General features: G+C 45.3%; 1 protein-coding gene across 2 annotated transcripts; it reads right to left on the bottom strand.

The window, feature by feature from the left end:
• Positions 1-917: 917 nt before the first annotated feature.
• Positions 918-19,614, bottom strand: TMCO1 (transmembrane and coiled-coil domains 1). 2 transcript variants are annotated; one of them, XM_054833964.1, is made up of 7 exons: positions 19,433-19,614; positions 17,780-17,857; positions 14,297-14,356; positions 10,684-10,730; positions 9,984-10,051; positions 6,286-6,430; positions 918-1,270 (listed from the first exon to the last, which is right to left on the bottom strand). In XM_054833964.1, exons 1-7 carry the CDS (start codon positions 19,500-19,502, stop codon positions 1,172-1,174), a joined length of 567 nt encoding a protein of 188 aa, XP_054689939.1. In that variant the 5' UTR covers positions 19,503-19,614; the 3' UTR covers positions 918-1,171. The 2 variants fall into 2 exon arrangements, with proteins under 2 accessions (XP_054689939.1, XP_054689940.1); XM_054833965.1 differs by lacking the exon at positions 17,780-17,857 and having other exon boundaries at positions 19,433-19,586.
• Between the last annotated feature and the right edge of the window lie 3,982 nt (positions 19,615-23,596).

Raw genomic sequence — 23,596 nt, 5'->3', positions numbered from 1 at the left:
AGAGTGGTTACACAAGGGAAACAGGAATTTTTTGGAAGGTTGTAGCTACACCAAACACAACAGTAAGTAAAAAAAAAAAATGCAGCTTTACAGCTAGGCAGCATCAGTATACAGTAGCTGCTTTCCTTTACCTTCCAAATACTCATTTTTGAGAGTTAGAACATTGACTAGAGGTTCCACACATGATTTATTTTTAATTAATCCTATAAAAGTGCCCCAAACTTATTAGTGAGAATTAATCCAATATTTAGTATTTGATACAGTATTGCACACACTCCACACTGCCATAAAGTGTTTCAGAACTATCTCCTTGCCCTGTATCTAGTAAAAAAACCTCCCAGTAAGAGGTAGGGGATGATAAACCTCTGGTCACAGAGGCAAGAAATCAATAGCCCCCATGACAGCTGCCTGTTGTCAGCCTAACTCAAGAGCAGCAGCAAGATTTATTCACCCCTTTTAAACAAGGTGAGCAAGTTCCTGCCAACAGGACTGATCCAGGTAGTTGTTTGATGAAGCAGAAGACAGTGTAGAAAGCTTCCTGGCCTAAGAAGGAAGTCTTTTAAAGATGCATACTGATCATCAGTCTGTTTAGCAATAAACTAACATGTATGAACAAACATGCTGCTGTCATAACCACTGAGGCAATAAAGGGTTCAGCAGCAGTGGACAGTACTGACATAATTTAACAGTTTACTCAAGTTTAAAGGCCAGGTTTGTTTCTGTAATTGAGCAAACACTATAGCCAGTACAGCTAAGACAAGAGTCACTTCCCAGCATGAGTGTTACAAATGTTCCAAGTTGTATACTTTGCAGATCTCACTCTTGCTATCTGAGTCGATTTCTATGCCATAAACATCAACTGCACTATATCAATGTGTTTCTACTTGTCCTACAGCACAAGTAAGAGACATCTAAACAAACATGCCCATGCCATTTATTTCTCAGAAACACCAGAAACAAAAGGTCAAGTAATCTTCTGAGAACTTTCTTGGTTTGATGAGCAAACAACTGCTGGTAGAATACTCCAAGTGGAAGATGTTTCCAAGACTGTGGCCAACACTGCATAGGCTGGTTTTGGACATGTGAAGCCCGGTGCAGAATCCCATCTTGTTACCTCCCAAGGGCAGTCCTGTGCACTGGTCAGACCTTCCATGAAGGCTGTAACTGTGCTTTAGGAGAACTTCCCTGCCTGAGGTGGTGGGCCAAGGAAGCCCCCTGCTTGCTTGGTGGCAGCCCGGGAAGGAGCGAGACCAAGCATCTTCTGGATGTTCTGCAAAAATAAGAACAGAAGAGCAAGACAGTGTCAGACCATGATGAGGGAAACACCAAAGAGGAAGAAATCCCAACTCTGCTTACAAGGACAACCTTCCCACTAGTTTCAACACATTCAAGTTCTCACCCACATAGCCCTACCAATCTGGCTACTATATATTGGACCTCTATCACTATGCATTCAAAAAAAAACTTAGCACAGAGCCAGACAACCATACACAAGGGCTACAGTTCAAGCTGAGCCACTCTCCCCCACCTCAACAAAAGCTTTCTGATCATTAAATCCACGTTTTGGTTGAGGGTTCTTTTCTACCTCCAGCTACACACAGTCAGCTGGCAGGTACCTTGTTAATGTCTTTGCACAAGGGTTGGGTTTAAAAAAAGTCAACCTACAATAGTTATCTTTGCAATTTAACTGTAGTGTACACACAGGAGCAGGTTCCTAACATCTGCTCACAGGCAGAACCAAAGCAGCCTTCAGTTTTCACAAGTTCCAGAAACCCACTGTTGATGGCAGCCATCAGAGCCTGAGGGTCTGCAAGCTGGTGAGGAAGGCCCTCTAATGCAGCTGGAATTCAGGTCAGCAACATGGCAACCAGAGTATGTGCCAAGTTCAACTCCTTCGGCACAGAATTTACATGAATGGTAGCGATGCAGACAGAGCAATGGTTTGGTGGAGACACGCAGTATAACAAGACATATGTAGCAAAACCCCAAAACTGACTATTGACCTCATCTGCATCTGAGCAGGGCATTTCAGTGGAAAACAAACAAACAAGGAAAGAATTAAATAGCAGAGCCAGGCATTAGCTAAAAACTCACAGTAGAATATTTAAGTTAGATGTTTTTCTTTACTTCTGTTAAATTCCTTTTAAGTTTTGCAGCAGTGCAACTACAAAGAGCTACCAGTTCTTTCAGCTTCATCCTTCACTGTAAATAACTGCAGCTCAAGATGCTGCTCATGCAGTGCATCAGGGACATCTGATGCAAAGGCAGAAGAAAACAACTGGAGAACAAAAAAAAGGCAGACAGAGCTTCATAATTCCACAGTAGCTAAATTTAAAAAAATAATAAATCAGGAGTCATTCCAGGTGGAGACTATGGAAAGGAAGGTTTCAGTCCACACACAAGCACAAAAGTAAAGGAGGGGAACACCTGAGAAGGAATTACATTGGGTTTAGTCTGTGGCCTGCATAAATCAGCCACTGGTTGATAATCAGCAACTGAATATACATGAGAGCATTTCACTGTGGGAGACTCCTTCGTGTGGTTCCTCTTCTTGGAGCTTCCTTAGTCAAGAGATGGACAGAAAGGAGAAAACAAAAGCAGCTAAGGGACAGATTCACCAACACCAGAGGGTGCTGCAGAGTCAGCAGCAGGCAGGACCAGGATCCTGTCAGCTTTGTACTGGCTGACCTGTGGAGCAGAGTAGAGATCCTAGCAGAGCATCCACTGAAGCCAAGAAGCATGCACTGCCTCCTCCCTGTTCCTTTGAGTATCAAGACAGAGGAGAACTGTGGTGCTAAAGTTTACCCCATCTGCTTGAACAGTTCCAAGAGGAATAGAGATGACAGCTTGTCTGTATGTGGATTTAAGACTACAGTCACTCCCCAGCATTATCCTACCACAGCAGTTCCCTCCATTGCTGTGGAAGGCAGCTAGCCTCCTGCACTAGCTGCAAAGCAAGTTTTGCTGGACAGCAATCCTAAAGCCTACTCAGCTGGAAACACCAGGGCTGGGGCAAGGTCCAGCAGAAGTCTGCTGTGGGCCACGTTGCACAAGGAAGTCTGCAGAGTCTACTTCCAACACAAACGTGACGATCACCTTCAGGAGCAGGGAGGGAAGACTGTAAGACTTCAGGATCCAAATTCCTTATCTGAGCTCTTCTGAACTTCCCTCAAATGACCGCAGGAAGGACAGGAGCTGCTTTTGCTTTTGTCTTCAAATTCAGAAGGGGCCTCAAAGTCAAGGCAGCAAGTGGCTCCCTGCCTCAAGACCGGAACATGTGGGAAAGTGCACTCCCGGCAGTAGGGATAATCGCTGAGCTCCCCTTCGCACTGGCAACACATTTCAGAAAGAAGCAGCCAAATCTACACTTCAGGTGTGTGTGAAAAGGAAGCAGAGACCAGCAAATGCCTGAGGAACAGCAGCATATTCCTGTTCACAAACAGCACAGGTGAAGGCTGGGAGCTCAGAAACAGGAGCGGGGACAGAGGATGTAACCCTGACATTACACCTCCCACCCAGCCCAGCAGCAGACTTTCCCAGCTGAAACCCAACAGCTCAAGGACCCTTGGAAGGCCTCTCCCAGCATCCCTCCTCTCTCCAAACAGGAAAGCAGGAGGAACTAGGGGACAGGATTTACGTGCCAGGGAGAGCTGGGAACAGCGCAAAGGAAGTTACTCACTGCGAGTTGACTATTTTGGGAGATGCTGGCCAGGTCACAGGCAGCAAGCTTCCCAGTCAGTGTTTGAAGAGTTTATCACCCCCACATGCCTGAGGACCACATGAAGAGACTGCCTAATGCTGCTACTGCCCATCCCACTAATCTCAGTTAATTACTGTCCAGTTAGTCTCCCTACCCTCACGTACTCCCCTGCATTTCCTTCCAGGTCACTTTTTTCACACACACAAGAATTCCTCTACTTCTGAGCTCCACAGGGATGTCTCTCTTCCCTGCCTTTGATCCCTTCACAGGCAGCTCTGGGATTTAACAGAAGGCTGAGGGACATATGGTCTCCTTAGTTTGTTCACTGACTTTTGGTACATCTCCATTCCTTCTCCTCTTGTGTCAGCAGCATCAAGACAGACTAACTCCACATCAGTTCTCCCCCAGCCTAACAGCAGTTTTGAAGCTGACCTGGCAAAATCTCCCCTTCTGCACACAGTAAAACACAAGAGGTCACAAAGCTTTCACCTCCAAGGTCACTGAAAGCACCAAAAGCAAGTCTTTGGCATCATTTTAAGCCCTTAATTACTTTCTTCCCCTCTCCATGGCCTCTCACAGCCCTTCAAAGCCCTCTTCCCAACGCTGTTATCAAAGTTCCTTCAAATAGTAATAAAACAATCACAGCTTCAGTTGCTAGCTTTTGCACAAACTAATGTGGCTGGTTTCTGCCACTCCCTCCATGTAGCAAGGAGGAAGAAACCAAGTTGACTAACAGCTGGAGAACTGCAGGTATAGTTAACCATGACCACATAGATAAAGCACTATGAAGACTGCAGTCTCAAACTTCAGAGCAAAGACACCCTTCTCGAAGCAATAAAGTAACTTCCAGCCTCCACAGGGCCATCAGCATGAACTCCCAAGCACAAGGGCAATTTTTTTCCTGGAATATCTCTTGAAAGCCCAACCCACTGCAAACAGCTCAGCATTTCTGCCCAGAACCAGACTGGACCACCACTCAGTTCATGCCGCCTACTGATTTCACAATAGGAAACATCAGGAAATGCCTGGACTAGAACTAACCACAGGAATTATATTTTTTGACCAAAAAAATATCTATGGGGGATTTTTCAGCAAGGGAGTTCCCCAATCAGCCCAATGGGCGCTGAAAAATCTTGCTGATGGTGCTAGTTTCAGATAACAATCTGCAACACTGGAAAGAAGGGACTTTCCACATAACAGGTGAGTAACACAGCAGCACCAGACAATATTGCCTGAAGAACAGCATCAGATCATAGCATCCCAGGAATTCAGGAAGATGATCCTAAGAGCTAAAAAGGTCTCATGTCTTTCAAAGTAGCAAACACCACTCCAGTTACTGGGAAGTGAAAGAAGATTTGTCTTGTAGCAAATGGAATGAGGAAATCTTTGGTACTCTGAAGCTGGCCCTGCTTGGAGTGAGGGATGGGCCAGATGACGCTTTCAACATAAGTTACTCTATAATTCATTACCTGCTTTCACATAGAACCACACAAATCCATTTCAACACAAGCACCCAATACTGAGAACTATGGAGAATTCAATTCATTCGCATGCACTTTATGACTAAAGGAACTCTCTGTTATTAAGCTTCTCCATCAAGCTCATCCAAACTTCTGACAGCAACTGGCATAACACATCACTTCCCTTTGCTGATCTGCTTTAAGTCTTTTTAAGTCCCTTGGCATCCCCTGAGGAAAAGCAACAAGTCGGTCAAGGAGAAAAGCATCAAGAATTCAGGAAGTGAATCGAAGAAAAAGGAAATATAAATACAGAAGAGCAGATAATTTGCAGGTAGTTGCACCAGCATTCATCCAGCCCCCAGAGTCCATTAACTTATCCCCAGCACTCTCTGGGGAAATTTGGCAAACAAAGCAGATTTCTGGTTGCACTGAGAAGGCCCACTTGTCCTCACCAGCTGTTCTGCCACTTAAGCTGCTAGTGAACCTTCCTGAACAGGCATTTCCCCTTATCCTCACTGATGCTTCTCTTTTCAAAAAAATAATCAGCTTTGCTGGGGAGCTGCGTGTAGCCTACTCTTGACTTACTGTACCAGACCTCCTTTCTGTGTCACGTCCCTTACTCTGGGAGAGACCTGACACCAAAGGTAAAATTCTTAAGCCTCTGGAAAAAAGAAAAAATATCAGGCAGTCTGCAAAAAACAGGAAGGACAAACCCAAAAGAACAGGTTTAACTGTTTCCTCCTTTTTCTAGCAGGTTTATGGACTAACTGAACCTTTACAGAACCTCAAACCACCTCAGAAGTTTCCCCTGAAGATACTACACTTATCTTTTCTCATATTACTATAAAAGTCATAATTACTAAGAAGCAGTACTTGGATTGGCTTCTGATGGAGACAATCCCTTGTTATGTTAATCTCTCCACAAAGTTATCAGACACACACACAAGGAAGGAACTCATTTCTGCCAACTCCATCCTAGCACCCTGGTGCAACTCTCCAGTCAAGTCTTCCACATCAGTCCAGGGAAGTGGCTGTTTTTGTGATCCCAACCTAGAACTCCTCTAAATATGGAGGAGATGTGCTTTCCCTGCTCCAGGCATGCAAGAGACATAGCAGTGTACTCACCTGTCTGATTGACATTGTGCAGAGAATGTAGAGGAAGATGAAGGAGCAGTCAGTGTAATCCTCACCTAGAAGGTTGCGGTGGGAGAGACCCTGGATGTACGAGAGGGGGATAAATGGAAGCTTTGCCACCACTCGGCCATCAAATCTGGAAAAAAGAGCACTGGATCACACCAGGAACAGTGAAAGAGCCTTTGGCTATAGAAAGAACAAGTGAGCATCTTCAACAGGCCACCAGAGCAGACAAGACCACGTGGAAGGCTAAAAAGCCATGCTGCCTTCTCCAGCCCACCTCTGTATAAACTACGCTAAGGAGGCTAGTTACACCTTTCTCAAAGCCCTCTACACCCAAGCACCCACAGGGTAAGCAGGCTTCCCTCAGTAACGGTTTTGCCATAGTCAAAGTGTTTCATAGTGATTTAAGTGATCAGCTGGGCAAGCTATTGGTTCATAAAATCTCAGTTGGTGTTTTGCAGTTTACTGATGCATTTTATATAAGAGGCATATTTAGCAGATCACTTCCCAGAACACAGTCAGCATCTGAATAAAAGACGGATGACCACCACCCTGCAGTATTGCAGTTACTGTATTAAGCAAAAGAGCTTTTTTTTTTTTTTTAAGCAGAGCATAAACCAAAGACACCTTTTCCTTTCCTAGAACAGCTACACTTCTCAGCACAAGAATGATGTAAAGAGCATTCTGTTGATGGCTCTTATAATACCAACAGTCTTCTCTGCATTAGCTCTGAAGATGAAGGCAGTGCAGAAGCAAGATGATGCCACATATTTCAAGCAGCCTATCCTGCTCCTGGAACTCCTCCAGGTCCACATTCCAGGGCATCAGGCAGAGTGTGAATTCTGGCCAGTTTGCAAAGATTTCTTCCAACCCAGGCAGTCGACCCAATCTTTTGAAGTAATTGTGTATGATGCCTCATCAGCATGTGCATATTTGGATGTTATTTTCTCTGCATGCACTGATTTTCTAACAGGTGTTTCTTGTTTCAAGAGATCCTAAATGAGCCTTCTTTCCTGTGGAGATGCGTTCACACAGCTACAGCTCAAACACACACCAACTTTGTTTACATCTCACAGGCAGTTTGGCAAAAGAGCGAGGAACGGATGTTTATCTCCCTGTAACATCCCCCAGCGGTTTAAAATTCTGCGTTATTCCTGCTGTGAGAATGACAAGTACTTCAGCAGCAGCACCCCGATGTACCTGTTTTTAATTCCAGCAGGTTTTCACAATTATCATGAAGGGGTACTGAAATGCACAACTCAGAGCAAGACTGACTGCATTAAAAAAGTTTTTGACAAGAGGAAAATTGAGACACACAGAAGCTAATGTCTCACCCAGAAGAGATCCCATCTGCTTGGAGGCCACCACCGCTACAGATCTTGCTGCCCTAGCGTACGTTTTAAGACACAACAGTCATTCAGCTGCTCATCTTCAGCACAGCATTCTGCTCTTTGGGTTTAAACCAGCCTTCCTGACACTTACATATCCTTCCAGCATGGATCACCCCACTGCCCCATTACTACTGACACTCTAAGGAAGAGAGGCAGGCATCACCATCATTTCCATTTTGGCTAACCTGGCACTTGGCAAAGGTGAGATGTCCAGACACAGAGCAGCAGTGTCTGCATAGTACTTGTCCAAAGGGCAGCACTTCATGCTACTTCATGCAATTCCTGCTCCTTTTGTCCCCCAGAGCATTGAACTCATTCAAGAACAGGAAAGGCAAGCAAATGAGGCTACAGCCCCTGCAGGTGTCAGTTACCCTTTCCTCCTTTTCATACCACACCCACAGGGCCTCCATGGATGACCTGGCAGCAGCAGCTTCCCAAAGGGAGCCTAAGAACCTCCTGAGTTCATAACTGAAGTACCCTCCTCCTGAGACAAGCAGCTGCTCTTTATGCTATGTCAAGAGAATGACAGCACATAACTGAGAACCAGCTCCATCAAACCATTCTATCAGTTTCAAACAGTGCAAGTGCAACATGCCAAAGCTGCTGTTCAGATACAAATGCACTAGCTACCTTGTACTGAGACCAGGAGCAAAAAAATTAACTATCTAGCCCCAAAGGCAAGACAGTCAAATCTTTAGATTTTAATTCAATAGCCTCAGCTATTAGCAAGAAAGCTATCTAGATTTGAACAACCAGCGAGGTCTCTGGATACACCTGCTGCTCAGGTTCCCTCTCAAGAAAGAGACAGTTAAAGGAAGGATACGCCCAAAAGCTTCATGTCAACTCTGCAGCTTATAGCATGGTCTCCATGGGCAGGAATTCTCAAAAGATGAACAAGACAAACTTGGTGGTCTTAAAGGAGAAGAAACAAAAAACATGCTTTTTTTCCTTTAGGTTAATATCTATGAAAGGAGCCACACAGGATTTAACCAAAATCAATTCCTTCCTACAGCTGTTAATGAACTTACAGTCCTGTTACACTTGTCAGTCACAGCATACTCTGAACTGCCTCTTCCCACTCTAAGAAAGTGGGAGGAGTAGAATAGGTTATTTAGTTTGTTTTTCAGTGTTTCAGGGGCGGGGGTGGTGGTGGTCTTTGTATTGCACCCAAACAGGCAAGCACTGGAGCGTCTCAGGTGCAGTACTATAAATCCCTCCTGGACACATGACTCACTATGCACCTCCATCCCCACTCTGGTCTGCAGTTTAACGAGCTGTCAGTGACTCAAGACTGTACCCAAATTTTAAAGTCCTTTAGTGCTGTGGTGTTCTGCTCAGCTTCACAGCATTCCTGAGAATGCTAGATGCTGAAGTCTGACTAAGCTGAATAAATAAAGAGTCCACACAGTGGCACTTCTGTTATTACGTTACCCCCTGTTTGCAATTTATCCACCCACAGATCTGCAGTAAAATAACCATTGACTGTATCCTAGGGACTGCCAGCAGAGGCCAAAGGTTTTGGTGCTCAAGAACATAAAATCCCGTTTGCAGGACAAGTATGTTGCCCAGATATTAAGCTGCCTCCTGAAGGTTATGCTAACCATATTCATATTACCTTCAGATTTAATAACCAATGGAAAGTTCACATTTCAAGACTGAATCAAGTTTTAAAAATCAAGCAGAGTCTTTCAGTTTTGCATGTCTGAAACCAAGCTGTCTATAACCATGCAAACCAGTTCGGGCTTTTTTTGTCTTTGCTTTTTTAAGAAATGGACCTATCCCAGGTCATTTTTAAAACAAAGGAAGATTAGAGCCCATGCCTGGACCTGTTAGTATCTTGACTCTGATCACCTTAAGTAGGGCAACAATAAACTCTGCAATTACAGCTCATTTCTAAGGGCAAGGGAGCTGACCCAATTTTGCTTGCGAGAGCATTCTTTGGTCACATTATTATAGCAAAGCCAAAGAAGCTGATGAGTATAGCTGCTTGCCTGACATCTACCAAGCTTGCCCTTACCAAGATGCTCCCAAGCAGAAAGGATGTTAGAGTTGTGTCTAGACTGAATGCAATTTGTTCAATTTGATTGTATTCAGCATGCAGTGCTCCCTCTTGAGCACAGCGTGTGTGTGGTGACCAAATAACTGCATCTTCATAGGAAATACTGATCCATTTTATACAGATTAGTTGTGGGGTTTGGATAGACTTTGTCACTGTAACACTTCAGGTGATAGAAGGAAGGTAGAGAATATATTCACCATGAAAATTTAAGAAAAATGCAGAAAGTTGATACTTACATGGAGTTAAACATTCCCATCAAGGCAGTGAAGCAGAAGCCAATGGCAAACATGGATTTCATCCGAACCTGCGAGCAGAAAGGTCAGAGATAATCAAAACAGGCCTATACTGAAGGATTACAGGCTGACATCCTTAAGAACAGACTTTTTTTCCCAGCATCACTGGAATCTAGAAGGAAAAAAAAGACGATCCAGAAGGTCAGAGAGATTGTAAAAATGACTGGAGAACTCCCAAAGAGAAGTTTGGTCAACAGCTGGGTACAAAGGCAGCCAGAGTGGACCAGTGATATGAAAAGCTGCTTCAGGGGGAGGGGGGAAAAAAAAAAACTGCTCAAGAACTGTCCTGTTAGCTTCCACAGGTTTTTGTTTGGTTTTTTTTTTCCCCTCCCTTCAAGCCTATACAACCAATCATCAGGGGATCATTACAAAGAGAGTTTACAAGAGGAAGTCAGACAAATTAATTCTACTTTGAAAACATCATGGAGACTTATAAAGATGAAAATAGCTAAGGTTGGGCATGAGACAAGGCAGTAACTGCTGGAGAACTCTGTGGCTCATATTAAAATCTGTACCTATTAGAGAGAATCCAGAAGGACCTTTCAGGAGGAAAAGCTGCTATGTCTGTCAATTGAACAAAGTCTTTCTGTTGGAAAGCTGACCGAAATCTTCAGCAGTTGGGAACTAGTTTTAAATGTCTTACCATTGATAAGTCTCTGTTGTTATTCTTCAGTTTCTCTTCTTGTCTCTCTGGAAAGAGAAAACCAACAACAGTTATAATCAGTTATACCAACCTAGAAACCAGAGTGTTTTCATTTCCAGGAAGACTTAACCTTCTTGGCTCTCCAAACAAATAACACTTCCAAAACCAACTCCGGCTCCCTAGGCCAGACAGTAGAAAGCAAAAAACTGGACATAGTCAACTGCTTCTCCACCACAGCAACATGCAGCAAAGCAGGCACAAAAGAGGTGGCTAGGATCACACATTCAGCACTTTTGAAAGAAATGCACAGAAGTCAGATTTGCTAACTCAACCAGCTAATACAGTAACATGAACAACATTGCCAGAAAAACAGAGACAGTGCTTCTATATCACACTTCCAAAAGACAGCAGTCTCAATTTGCTGCACATCAGGCTCACCATTATAAATACATTATATAAGAAAGGATTTCATTTTAGAGGTGTCAGAAGGGACTCTGAAACCGTACACAGAGCTGGGAGCTGCACCTCAGCAAGGCTAACGTCCTGCTGGTTTTAGTAATGAATTTTGAACCCTTGTCACACTCAGAAGACTCTCCAAAGAGGAAAGATATTTTCTACGTGAATTTCAGTAATGCATGTATTACTACACTTTGTAGAGAATAGTCTAAAAGACTACTTTGGAAGTTTAGTCTGTCCTTAAGTCACCACAAACTTCAAAGATGCCCAGCTTTCTTCATTGGAGGACTGCTCTGATCTTCAGCATTATCTACGACCTGTCACCTTTCTTGTCCCACATCCCCATTGTCTTTTCTCCACTGTGCTCCTCTCAGACTGAGGATCCAGAATGGCAGCCAGGGCTTGGAAGCAACACCTAGATGAAGTAAGGATGTAGATGATGAAGAAATATCCAGAGAACAGTGTAAGCAAAGAGAAGGGGTAACATCAAAGGACTGTCAAGGGCTATCCAGAATGAGAGTTGTCCAGTGGATCCCTGCTGAAGTTTCCGTACAGGAGGCCCACAGCACTGAAGCTCAACAATTACCTCTCAAGCCCCAGTGAAAAGCCACTAAATACAGGGACTCTCAGTAAGTTACAAAAAGCAATAGCAACACCACTATCCAATTTCTTAGAATCTTCATTACTATTTTCAATTGCTTCTAACTACAAACCATCCACTCTGGCAGGAACTTTCCAGACACCTGCTTCCTGACCCAGGTGGAGAGTTTTGTTCTGGGACATTTCAGCAGCCACAGGCCAGCTCTTTAGGAATCACATTTGGCACAAATACTTGTTTTTTCCCCTCTGCTACATAACTAACCATCTATTTAGATGGGCTAAAGGTTACATAGGGGTAAAAAATACAGCCCTGATCCCCCCGATACACCTGACCTGTTTCTCACCCATTTCTACAAATTCAAAACAAACAGGCTTCGGGTGTCCTACCACCTTACATAAATACTCTGCTCCTGCCCAAGTCATTCATAGGCAACATTTAAGTATTTTGCTACACGGCTGGATAGAGGCACTGAGAAAGAGGACTGGGTCAACAAGCAGCACTCTGGAGTCCAAAAATATTCTTGTTCTGCTCATTGGAACACAAACCATAAGAATACAGGGATACAGCAATAATATTATTTGCCAGCATTGTTTTTTTGTTTTGCTGTCTACCCAGCACTCATGCGGACTCATGGGAATGTCACCATCTATTTCTTCTAGGGGCATGTGGATGCCGAAAGCAGAGACAAAGTTTAAGCTAACAAATGCACTCCTTGAGCTGAAATGACAGAAGGCAGCACCATGATGTTAAAGGTGTCCTGTTCCAGCAGTGTGAAAGGTGATTTAGACACAATGTGACTGAAGTTGGTTCGCTTTACATTTAAAAATAAAAAAGTTTGACATGTAGGAAACGCCAAATTAAGGGAAACACCAAATTAAGTCTTCTCATGCAACTTTCACCCTACCTCCTTGTGCATATGCATGATTCATCCCTTATGTAACCAAGCAGTATCATACACACACCACCTGCCTTATTCTGTGCACAAAACAGATGGCAACTGAGGCAGGTCTGTACCACGGCTGTGACTTATCTGTAAAGACTCAGCTCTTCGCCCCCAATTAGAACAGTAGAATTTAAAGGAACTCTAGCACAAGTAAATTTGCTGTTACAACAATGCTACATCTTGCAGAATGATTTGACATCCAGCAAGTTACTGGGATCAGAGATTTCAAATGCAGTTAACATTTGTACGTAATTTTCTGGATGTCCATCTTGACATTCAGAGACTAATTTTTCAGAAACAGTAAGAATTCAGTTTCGCCTGAAAACAAATGAGACACTGAAGTTATGCAGCATTTGCAAAAAAAAAAATCAGTCTCCGTATCTTAGGCTTGGCCAGCAAGCATCACAGCAAACAAAATCAGTGGTCATTTCCTAAGTTCTGTTCTTAGTCCCTTTGTGCTTTGTTTTTCGTGTGCAAAACAAGATTATTTCAGTGTATAAAAAAATTGGTGGAGCATCTGAATTCCTCAGATTCTACTGTTTATTAGTTTAGTCCAAGCACAAGTGAAATATTCTCTGCTAGGAACATAGCTTGGATAGTGCCCTGCAAAAAAAGTCATTGCAACACATTCAAGAGTGACCATATGTAACAACGGCACGCAACATTAAAAAGCTGCCTCATCCACCAAGTAGTATTCAGCCCATGTATGGATTATTCAAGATTAAGAACTGAACATGCACAAGAGGAAGAATTTTGGCTCCTGTCCCTTCAAGAGTCTAGCGATAACAGGTTTTATACCTAGGAAGAACTGTTTGAAGCTATGTTTATAATTATTCCCAAGCTTTGTACAGATCAAATGACTAATCCAGCTACCTGGTGTTAGAGAAGAATGAGGAAACCAACTCCCAGGAGCTCTCAGAAGTGTTCCTGCAACAATTTCTCTAATAATTTAACTAAGCTTTGCTGCACGTTTTACTTTATAGTCCTACAGATAACAGAACTTTCTAAAGCTCATGTCCATTAAACATCTACCACATTAAGTACTCAACCATGCAAGAACAAAGTGTTACCTTTACCCAGAAATACTTAACTTTACTGACAATGAAAAAGAATGGAAAACTAAAGCATTACTTAAAATTGAGCAAAGCTAATTTATCAAACTTGAAATAAATCTAAGTGCAGTTATAGTTAACATGCAAACACCTTCAGCTCTGAAGTGTTCAAATGAGAAAAAAAAGAAAGATCCAGAAGCCACAATCAGTCATATAGCTATTGCAAGCTGACAGTGCACTGCAGCAAAGAGCTTTGACAAGAGAAGTTAACAACACTCATGGATGTAAAGGCTCAAATTGGAGAGAAAGGCAACCAGTTCAACAAGAAGTGCTGCTCCTCAGTGATGCTGCCCTTCTCTGCATTTGACTAAAACCATCAGAAGGCTAGATGCCTCCTGTTTTGGAAGAGTAAAGCAAAAGTGTTCATATTCCAGCATCAGGCCAAGAATCAGTTCTAGTACCACTTTAAATAGTTTTGAAAGGGAAGAAAGGATAATCACTTCCATAAGTTTCTCAAATTTCCCCCATTCTTGGGTCACCGCAATCCTCACCCAGTCTTACCTATTTTCTTTTTCTGCTGTCGGCCTGCTGATTCAGTTATTGTTTCCTTCTTCTTTTCCACTGCCAAGTAAAAAGAAAGACATTCATCATTTCTGCATAGGGATACCACCACTACTTTTCCACACAAACAAAACATTTTATTCCTTTAGAGAACAGGGGCACAGAAGGAAGTCAGGTATGACTAAGAACATATTCAGAATCAACAAGTTATAAACCACCAAGGCTGACTCCACCAAACACTTAATAAAAAAAAAATCAAAATCCTAGACGAGATATCAGAATATTTAAAGGGTTAATTTTAAACTATGTCAAGAGCCCATTACATGGTTAACTGAGCAGTCTGGGAACAATTTTGGCTCAACTGACCCTTGCTGATTTGTCATCAGTACTAGGCAGTACTTTTGATTCAGCAAGTGTAATGAAAAGAGCTTTGTGGCAAGCTCTGCTCCCGATTATCTGCAGTGGGAAGCAGAATACAGGAAAGCCTGTGTTCTCGTACATCCCTTCTTCACAGGCAAGCATTCTCAGGGGAAATGCTGTTCAAGCAGTCGGCCACAGCCTCTCCATTCTTCAATTAATTAGTACTGAAGCATTTCCAATATTTTAAAGTAGGAACCTAAGCTCAAAGTTACTAAAATCCCAAATCAGACACTCACCAAGCATCTGCAAACAACTACCACTGCAGCAAAAAAAGGCTAACATAAAGCCAGCATAGCAAACTTAAAACACAGTGAATGGGTTGCTCATCTGCAAATGCTCCTCTGCCGACAGCAAGAGCAGCTTTTCCAGGAAGTAAGAGACATTTTAATTTAAGATCTATAGCAACAGTACTACAAGAAGCAAGAATGATAAAGCATGACTATGGCCTTACAACAGATAGCAGACCTTTTTTACTCTAAACTCTATGTATCTCTACCATATCTATTCTACCAATAAATAGACTCAGCTCCTTGTTAGCTCACAGAATCAGCTTAGAGGCCTGAGCATTAGGACTCTTCTCCCACATGAAGTATTAGCTCAGCACAGATCATCTAGCCTTGATTTCAAAGCACAGGTGAAATAAAGACAGACAGCCTTCCAAGTCACACAAGGGTTTGTAGTGCTGCCTTCTGAAATGCCTGTGATATGCAAGTCAGTCACAACTGCTAAGAAAGCCACACCAGCCCAGACAAGATACCAAAACATCATCTCTTCCATGGTAATGTAGCAAGACAATTGGTTTTCTTCCAAAGAAGCAGCATATCTCTGATGGGCAGGCTAGCACAAGGGGAAAAAACCAGGGAAGTCTGCTCAGAGGGAATGCTGGAGAGAGGTGCCAGATGACACAACACACCCAGTGCTTACAGAATGCTCTTTCCACAACCTTCCTTATGCCAAATCCAGCTAGGGAATCCCAATCTGTCTATCTCAACCCTAGTCCACATAACCCTGTGGCCAACTAAACCCAACTGCAGACCACTTTTGACTCTTTTCAGGCCTACCTGTTGCTCCCAGCCCTAACAAGAGTGTTCCTCCAGACCCCAGCTTAACTCTAGACAGCGCTATTGAGCCTTATGCCAACACCAAGGAACTCTACAGCCTTAATTCCCTTATAGTTTGAGCAGAACAAATAGGCAGTCTCACAAGCCTGACTGTGGGAACATAGATGACAACACAGCAGCAATTCTAGAGACAGCCTTCAGCCTTGCAAATTTACCACTACATTCACCCCAGAACACTTACTATAATTTCTGCAGTAGCCTCAGACAATACTGTGCCTCTCAACAGAACGGAGAGGACAGGAAGAGATGAAATTAATGACTGTGAGTAACAATGTCTGCTCAAGCACACTACTTGGCCCATTTGTTTTTGGAAATCCTAAGGATTGCTAAGACTCTCATGGGAGAGCTTAAAGATCTCAAATCTGTTTTTTCCTGTTTCAGATGTGTTGGATAACAGCTGAAAGGTGTGGCTCAAGTGGTCTACTTTGCAAGTTGTCTGTAAGCCATCAGGTCAGCCAGCTGTCCTTAGCACAGAAGGAAAAAAAACCACCCCACAAAAATCAAAGCTGAATTTAGTGACTCCCTATTCTATTTTTTTTTTGTTGTTGGGGGTGGAGAATTAAACAAGGAGGTTAGAAACTGAACCTCATATCTAGGCTATAATCTGTAAAGGGAAAGATATCAAGAGAGCTATAAAAACAAACAGCATTAAACTCTTAAAGCAATCATTAAGCCTGAGAGATTAAGCCCTGCTAACTGCTTTTAGAGTTCCACCGCACAAACACACTAGGACATTAAGTTTTCAGCCGGGTTTCAACTACTTCTCTAACTTGCTCTTCCGGGGCTAATTCTACCTTACACATTTGTGTCAGCCAAGTGGGATTAAAGTGCAATCCCCACCTGATACTGCTGTGATGACAAAAGCCCCTAATTCAGGAGCTATAACACAGTCATGACTATTTCAACTCTTCAGTTTATTTTGCCCAGGGGAAGGCTGGAATAAGCTAGACTGGAAAGAGCATGCTTTGATAATATTGTTCTCTCACACACTAAAAGTGCTCACGCCATGGTGAAATATTTTTTAAGGTAAAACCAGCTTAGGTTTGGCTCCAGTCACTGCATGCTCTTACCACTGCAACTTGCATAGGGTGCACACAATTGAGTTTGAAAGGACAGCTGAATTTCTTCTCTGCTCCCTGGCTTCTGATACAGAAGGTCCATTGAAACACTCATTGCTCAGACCCTCCTGTTTACCATTCCTCTTAATATTCAATGCATATCTTCTGACTGCCCACCCTCTGCTCCCTCTTCTCTTCATCCTTTGTTCATCCCCCTCCAGGCCTCTCAGATCTCCCCTCTACGGAAGCAACCTGTGACTTTTTTCCTAATAAGCTCTATTTGTTTCCAGTTTATACTACTATAATTTATTTTTATAACAGCTGATAGGTCAGACCTTTCTGTCATGACTTTGTCTTTACTCATTCCCCACCATTAATCATCACTTTTACTCTTTACATATTACACTTTCCTCTCACAGTATTCATTATTCAACACTAGTTCTTTCTTACTACAGATCTTAAATTTTCCACTGCCCTCGAAAAGCAAGAACTTCATCTTTGAACTTATTTCAAGCAACTAAAGGAAAGTACATATACAGACACTGGCTACTTATATTCAGAAAAAAAAGGTGCCAGTACTGATCTCTTACTCCCTCCTGTCCTCTATTAAGAGGAGGAGCAATTCAGACCACACAACAGGTCTTTGTACTAACCTTCCCTCCAGCAAAAGACAAGAATTGAGGACAGAAATAAGTTGCCTCAGTATGGATTTGGGTAACTTGTAAAATTAGGCTCCTATGAAATCTGAGCTGAAGAAAGAAAGTTCTCAGCAGAAGAGGCAGGAGGAATTTCTCAGAGCGCAGACTCTTCTCAATTTGAGAACTGCTAAAGCAGGATGTAACTGGAGCAGCAAGACATGTTCTCTAATGTCTGAAAGTACTTACATTTCTTGCTTTGTTTTTCCACTTCAGCCTTTAATCTCTTGTATTTGTCTGTTCGGTATACCAGCACCCAAGTTATACCTGAAACAAACACTCAGCAAGTAACTAAACAAGTAAAGGCCTCTTGCAATAATAGGGACACAAGTTAGGAAATACATATGCAAAAAAATACACACCATGTCTACAAAACCACATTATGATACAGCAAAGGTACCACAGAGCCCCAACAAGCTGTATCATTACTTTCCTTCAAATCCCCTTCTCAAGTTCCATGTAGCAATGGTGCCTATAAAATAAATCAGAAGCTACCAGCTATCTTACTGAGCACTGCTCTTTTGTGGGACTCAGTTTCTCCATGCTCATATTTATCAGCTGTTGCTCACCTTAAAACCAGGAGCTGATTGAGGCAACAAACATCTTTGTGCTCTGCATTTTCATAGCACTTAATTAAGGCCCGACGAATAATTCCCGCTCCTACCAGGACCTGCCCATTAGTAGTAGCATATTTTGAAAAGGCAAATAGGGATAATTAGGCTAGAGGAGACCTGCAGAGATCATCCAGTCTAACTCCTTGCACTCAAACATGATCAAAACGAGTTGTGTCACAAGTCCTGAACCAGTGGTTCGTAAACGGTTTAATCTGAGCTACCTACACAAATCTTTTGGCCCTTTTTTTTTTTTGGCTTTTGTTTGACAACAGATTGCGCTACTGAGACCCAGGGATCACCAACTGCAGAGAAGGAAAGCCTGTAGATGCTTCTGAGGCCAACACAGCTTTGTGCTGTGAAAGGCAACAGGTGTGTACACTGTCTAACCCCAAACAATGCAGTAGGGCTCCATAAAAATCAAGTATCATATTCTACCTGGGACCCTCCCTGCCCTTGAATGCTCAAAGACGGTGTCTTGCAGCTCTGGTACAAAGGAGATTTTGGGCTACAGCTCAGTGCCAGGAAAAGGGAGCAGCCTCTGACTTTGACTACCGCAAAAGGTATCTATCCAACTTGCCTTTAAAAAGCTGCATCTATTTCAATACTCTACCATTTTTAAAGTCTTTTCAAGCAACCAGCCTAAGCCACCACCATTGCAAGCTCAGGTGACTTCTTCACATCCTTCCCACAAGGGCTACAGAAAACCACCAGTGTCTTCTTTCAGGCACACTGAAAACTGTCAGCCCATCCTCCCATAACCTTCCTCCTTCTAGACCAAAGAAGCCCAATCACTTCACATCAGGGGTCAGTTTTGCTCAAGAGATTCACTGCTGTCCTCCTACACTGGGTACCTACACACTGCCTATACCGGCCTCCAGGCCCCAGGTGGCCCTGAGTAACTGAACCTCCTCTCACAGCCTCACTACCCTGCCTTTCCCTCCAACACCCGCTCTCCTTTCCGTTCCGCCCACCCTCCCCAGGGCCCTCAATCCCACCCTTTAATCCGCTCCCCCCCCCCCCCGGCGCTCAAGGCCTGCACGGCACCGGCGAGGTGCAGCCTCCTGCCACCTCCCTCCCAGCCACTCCCGAGCCTATCTGGGGCCTCCCCGTGGACGGGACCACCAGGACAGACCCCAAGGCCTCCCCGCTCCACCACAGCCCAGCCAGGACAGGCCCCACCGGTGGCGGAACAACGCCGCAACCCGCCCCGCAGTGACCCGGCACTCACCCTCGGCCAGCAGCGCGGTACATACGGAGATGAAGACAATGAGGAGGGTATCGGCGAACATGGTGCTCATGGTGATAGTACCGCCACCCCCCCCTTAACCCGGTAACGCCGCCGCGCTCCCGGAAATAGACCCCACCACCCGGAAGCTACCGGGGGCCACGTCGCCTAGCAACGGCCGGAAGAGCACGCCCACCCTTCCGGGAGACGACGCCGGCCAATCGACGCGGCGCTGGGAGAGGCGTCGCGGGAAGAGCGGGTGGCGAGGAAAGCGAGAGCAGACGCCTCTCTGATTGGGCGAAGCGGCTGTCAATGCTGGCGGCGGGGCCCCGCCCCTCCCGCTGGCCTGGAGGAGCGCGGCCTGCTGCCGCCGCGTAGCCTGTCATGGCGGCGGGGGTTCAGGGGCATGGCGGGCTGAGTGAGTGCGGTCGGGACCGGACGCCTTCCCTGCTGCTGGCGGGGCCGTCGTCCTGCCCCAGCACCACCCCCTCCCCCCCCCCCCCCCGAGTCCCGCACACCTAGTTCTGGTGGTGCCCAGGGCCCGCGGTGGGGTGCCTGCTGCCGGCATCGCCCTCCCCACACCTTGCCAGGCCGCGGTGCCCCGCGCGGCTCCCTCAGAGCAGCTCTGAGACTGTTCCGGGGGGAACATACACGAGGCGTTTGCTTTTGTTGAACGTTCCCACTGCAATCACCAAGGAGTTGGCTTGGAGCAACCTTCCTGGTTTCTAAAATTGTGCCCTGGGTTAATTTGCCAATGGCATGACTATCCTATTAGCGCGTAGCAGCAGGAAGCATTTTCTGGGATCGAATATTTACAAAAATTATTGTCTGCCCATTATCAGGATTCATTGCTGGCCCATTCTCTCAGCTAGCAGGCAGTGGAGTACTGCATTCAGTAATTAAAAGGTTGGAAGCAGGGAAGTAAATCGTAAAATATTCGCAAATGAGATGAGACTGAGAACACTAACAAGGGCAATGAAATAATGGCAAGGATTTAGCAGAGAGGCTAATTGACTTTTATTGAGGCTCCAGTGGTTACACCTGGAGCAACAGAACTAGACCAAATCCACAAGTTGTAATGGTGTAAGGAGACCTAGAAAGCAGAAATACAGAAAAGGAAACGGGGCAGGCAGGGTTTGTGCCTGTCCTTGCATAATGGCGGAGTTTGCCATCAGTGAAGAGCGATGCACTGTAGGATTACGTGTGCAGAGCTGAGTGAAAAATAAGGAAGGTAAAAAGCCCTGCCGTCGCCCTTAAATTAAACACTCTGTTCAGAAAGACGCTGTCAAAACCGTAGTTCAGAGAAGGCAGCGCAAGTAATGCGTGAGGGTGTGAGATTAGACAGCAAACAAATCCTCGGGAGCCTGGTGACATTTGCATACAAGGAAACACGAAAGCCACGTGTAACTGAAAAGTTACACAGCTAAGCACCCTCTGTGCCCCAAGGGAAGTCCCAGAGCTGCCTCCGGCACAGGGAGCTTTCTGCAAGATCAGGGGAGAACTGAGAGCAATGGGAGTCCAGCGGGAGCAAGAGCCATCAGGGAGATGAGGATGAAATTAAGGATGGATATTTCAGTTCAGGGTGAGCAGCAGGAAGATATTAACGGCTGATGATGTGGCAGGAGCCATGATAATATTTTGTGCCCTGCTGTGTGCTACCTCATGCGTTTGGCTGTGCTGTATGCCGTCTTCCACCCTCTCTTTAGAGCTCCCTGGCTCTCCTGGCTGTGAGATGTATTGGTATCAATCAGGGCAATATTTGGAAATAGTTTCTCTTATACCACTATGGGAAACGATTCACACGATAGCAGTTATTGGTACTGAACATGGGCTTTCACAGAACGCTTGTGCAGCAGAAACCAGGCCAGGAGGAGACGGCGAACGCCATGAACCTCTCTCCTCTCTAGTGTCCGTGCTTTGAACTGGAGGTAGAGGTGACATGGGCGCTTTGTAATTTCATCCTGTCGTTTTGAATCACACCAGGATCCTCATCAGCAGTTTTTTTTCAGACAACAGAAAGCATATGACTTGCAATGGCATTTCATTTTTAAAACAGCATTCTGTGCTTTGATCAACGCGTAAAGGACAGATGAAGAGTTGGGTGCAGTTTGATTTGATCCAACAAGCCTGGGATATGAGAAAAAGGAAAGCGTTTGCATAATACATAGCTCTGCACGCATGAGTTAGGGGCCAGTGCAGCCTACAAACATTCTAGATACAGCAGAGGTAATATTTATGGAAGTAACCTTGAAACCAGATTAGAGGGAGACATGTCCAAACAGATTTCATATACTGAAGTCTCCAGACTTGAACAAAAGATGAAGTTGCTTTGCACAGTATGTTAGTGACCAGCAGCTGGGAAGAAGAGTGTGTGAAATTCTCAGGTAAGTTTTGAAGAAAGACGCTGCCTAAAACTAGCTGGGACTTGGATTTGATTCACTTCCAGTTTACAGCCCTGGCCTGGTTTTGAATGAGCTGTTAATCTGATCTTTGCAAGTTCTCCTTGTGTTCTGTATAAATAAACCTTGAATATCCTTAGCTCGTACCCCTCGAGGGCCCATCAAGAGGCATTTACTTATCCTTCCCTCTACAAGTGCGTCTGCTCCTGCCATGTGTCAAGCGTCTGGGGGAACTGGAAGGGGAACTGGAGATGAAATGCCACGACGGGTGTCCTGCAGAGACGCTCGGCTCTGAGGTGGACAGACAGCACAGTCTGAAACAGCTTCAGCGCAGCAGAGGTTTTGATCTATGCCCTAGCAGGGCAGCGGAGAGGCTGGCAGCAGTGAGCGTAGGCATGAGGAGAACCAAATAACCCGGAGGTTACGACACGCTGGAGCCCAGCGGTGCGCGCAGGAGCCAGGCCCATGGTCAGCGCTTGGAAACTGGCATGGGGCCATGGGAATCCGCTGGAATTCATCCCCACAGGAAGTTCTCATCCGCATATAGCACTTCCTCCCCTGGCACTGGCTGTGCGCGGTGCCATGCTCCTGTGCTGCGAGCCACAGTCTGCGGGGGCACGGTTGGAGGGGAATGGGGAGCCGTGGGCAGAGAGGGGCCACACCTTCCCCAGAGATCCTCTCCCGCAGCCTGTGTGATGAACAGGGGCAGGAGGAACCTTAGGGCATCGCTTAGGCCATCTCCTGCCCAACACAGGATCAACTCTATGAAAAACTTTCTATACAGGAGCTTGCCTAGTGGATTTTTTTTAAATCCTCAGCGGTGGAGAGTCTTTACTCTCCCTAAACAACTTACCCTGGGACGTAACCATTCTCACACTTGGTGTCCCTGAATATCTATCCTGAATTGCCCTTGTTGCAATTTGAGCTGGCAACATTTTATTCTAATCCCCACGGGGAAGAGAAGTATATTCCCTTCCTGTTTGTGGCAGCCTTTCATGTATTTGGAAACCGTTATCGCGTGTCCCTGCAGCCATCTCTTCCCCAGACTAAACACGCTCGGTTCCTGCAGCCCTTCTGCAAAGCCAGACCCCAGGCTGATCCCGAGGCCCCGCTGGAGTCTCTCCATCCGGCTTCGCCTTTGTCGAAACGCGGTACCCAGTGGCATTGGTACCCAGGAGAGGGTTAGCTACCGCGCCCTGCCTATGTTTATACATCCCAGTGGGACGTTTGCCTTTTTCACAGCAGCACGGCGGCATTGCCTCTTTGATCCACTGTACTCCCGGATCTTTATCTCTAAAAGGGCTGACTACGCAGCAGGTTCCCATCTTGCATTTTCACGGATGATCACTCGTACCTCAGTACTTCGCACTTGCCCGCGTGGACGGGCACCCTACGTTTTGCCGACCCTTTTTCCATTTTGTCAAGAGCGTTTTGACTTTGAATCCTGGCCTCCAGAGTGCTCACGCCTCCTCCCAGGCAGATCCTGTTTGCTAAATACATAAGCATAATTTTTATTCTTGGTGTTGCGTCGTTAATAAGCCTCCCAAAGTGCTTGCAGGACCAGGGCCCGGTGGGGTGGGAGAAGCCGGGGTGGAGGACATGCAATGGAGGGGGCAGCCCTGGCCCGGTCCTGCTGGGGACCCCCCTGGTGCGGTGCCAGCGTTTGCTGGAGGCTGATGGCGAGCGGGCAGCGAGACTCATCGGGCAGAGCGGCAAACCAAGCCGGAGGGGAGAGGGAGCGAGGGCCCGCGCATCGGGCGGCCACATC

The sequence above is a fragment of the Grus americana genome, chromosome 8, assembly GCF_028858705.1.
Source record: "Grus americana isolate bGruAme1 chromosome 8, bGruAme1.mat, whole genome shotgun sequence".
In the NCBI taxonomy this organism is placed as follows: Eukaryota; Metazoa; Chordata; class Aves; order Gruiformes; family Gruidae; genus Grus; species Grus americana.
Note: the sequence above shows the minus strand (reverse complement) of the source record. Positions and strands in the feature narration are given on the sequence as shown.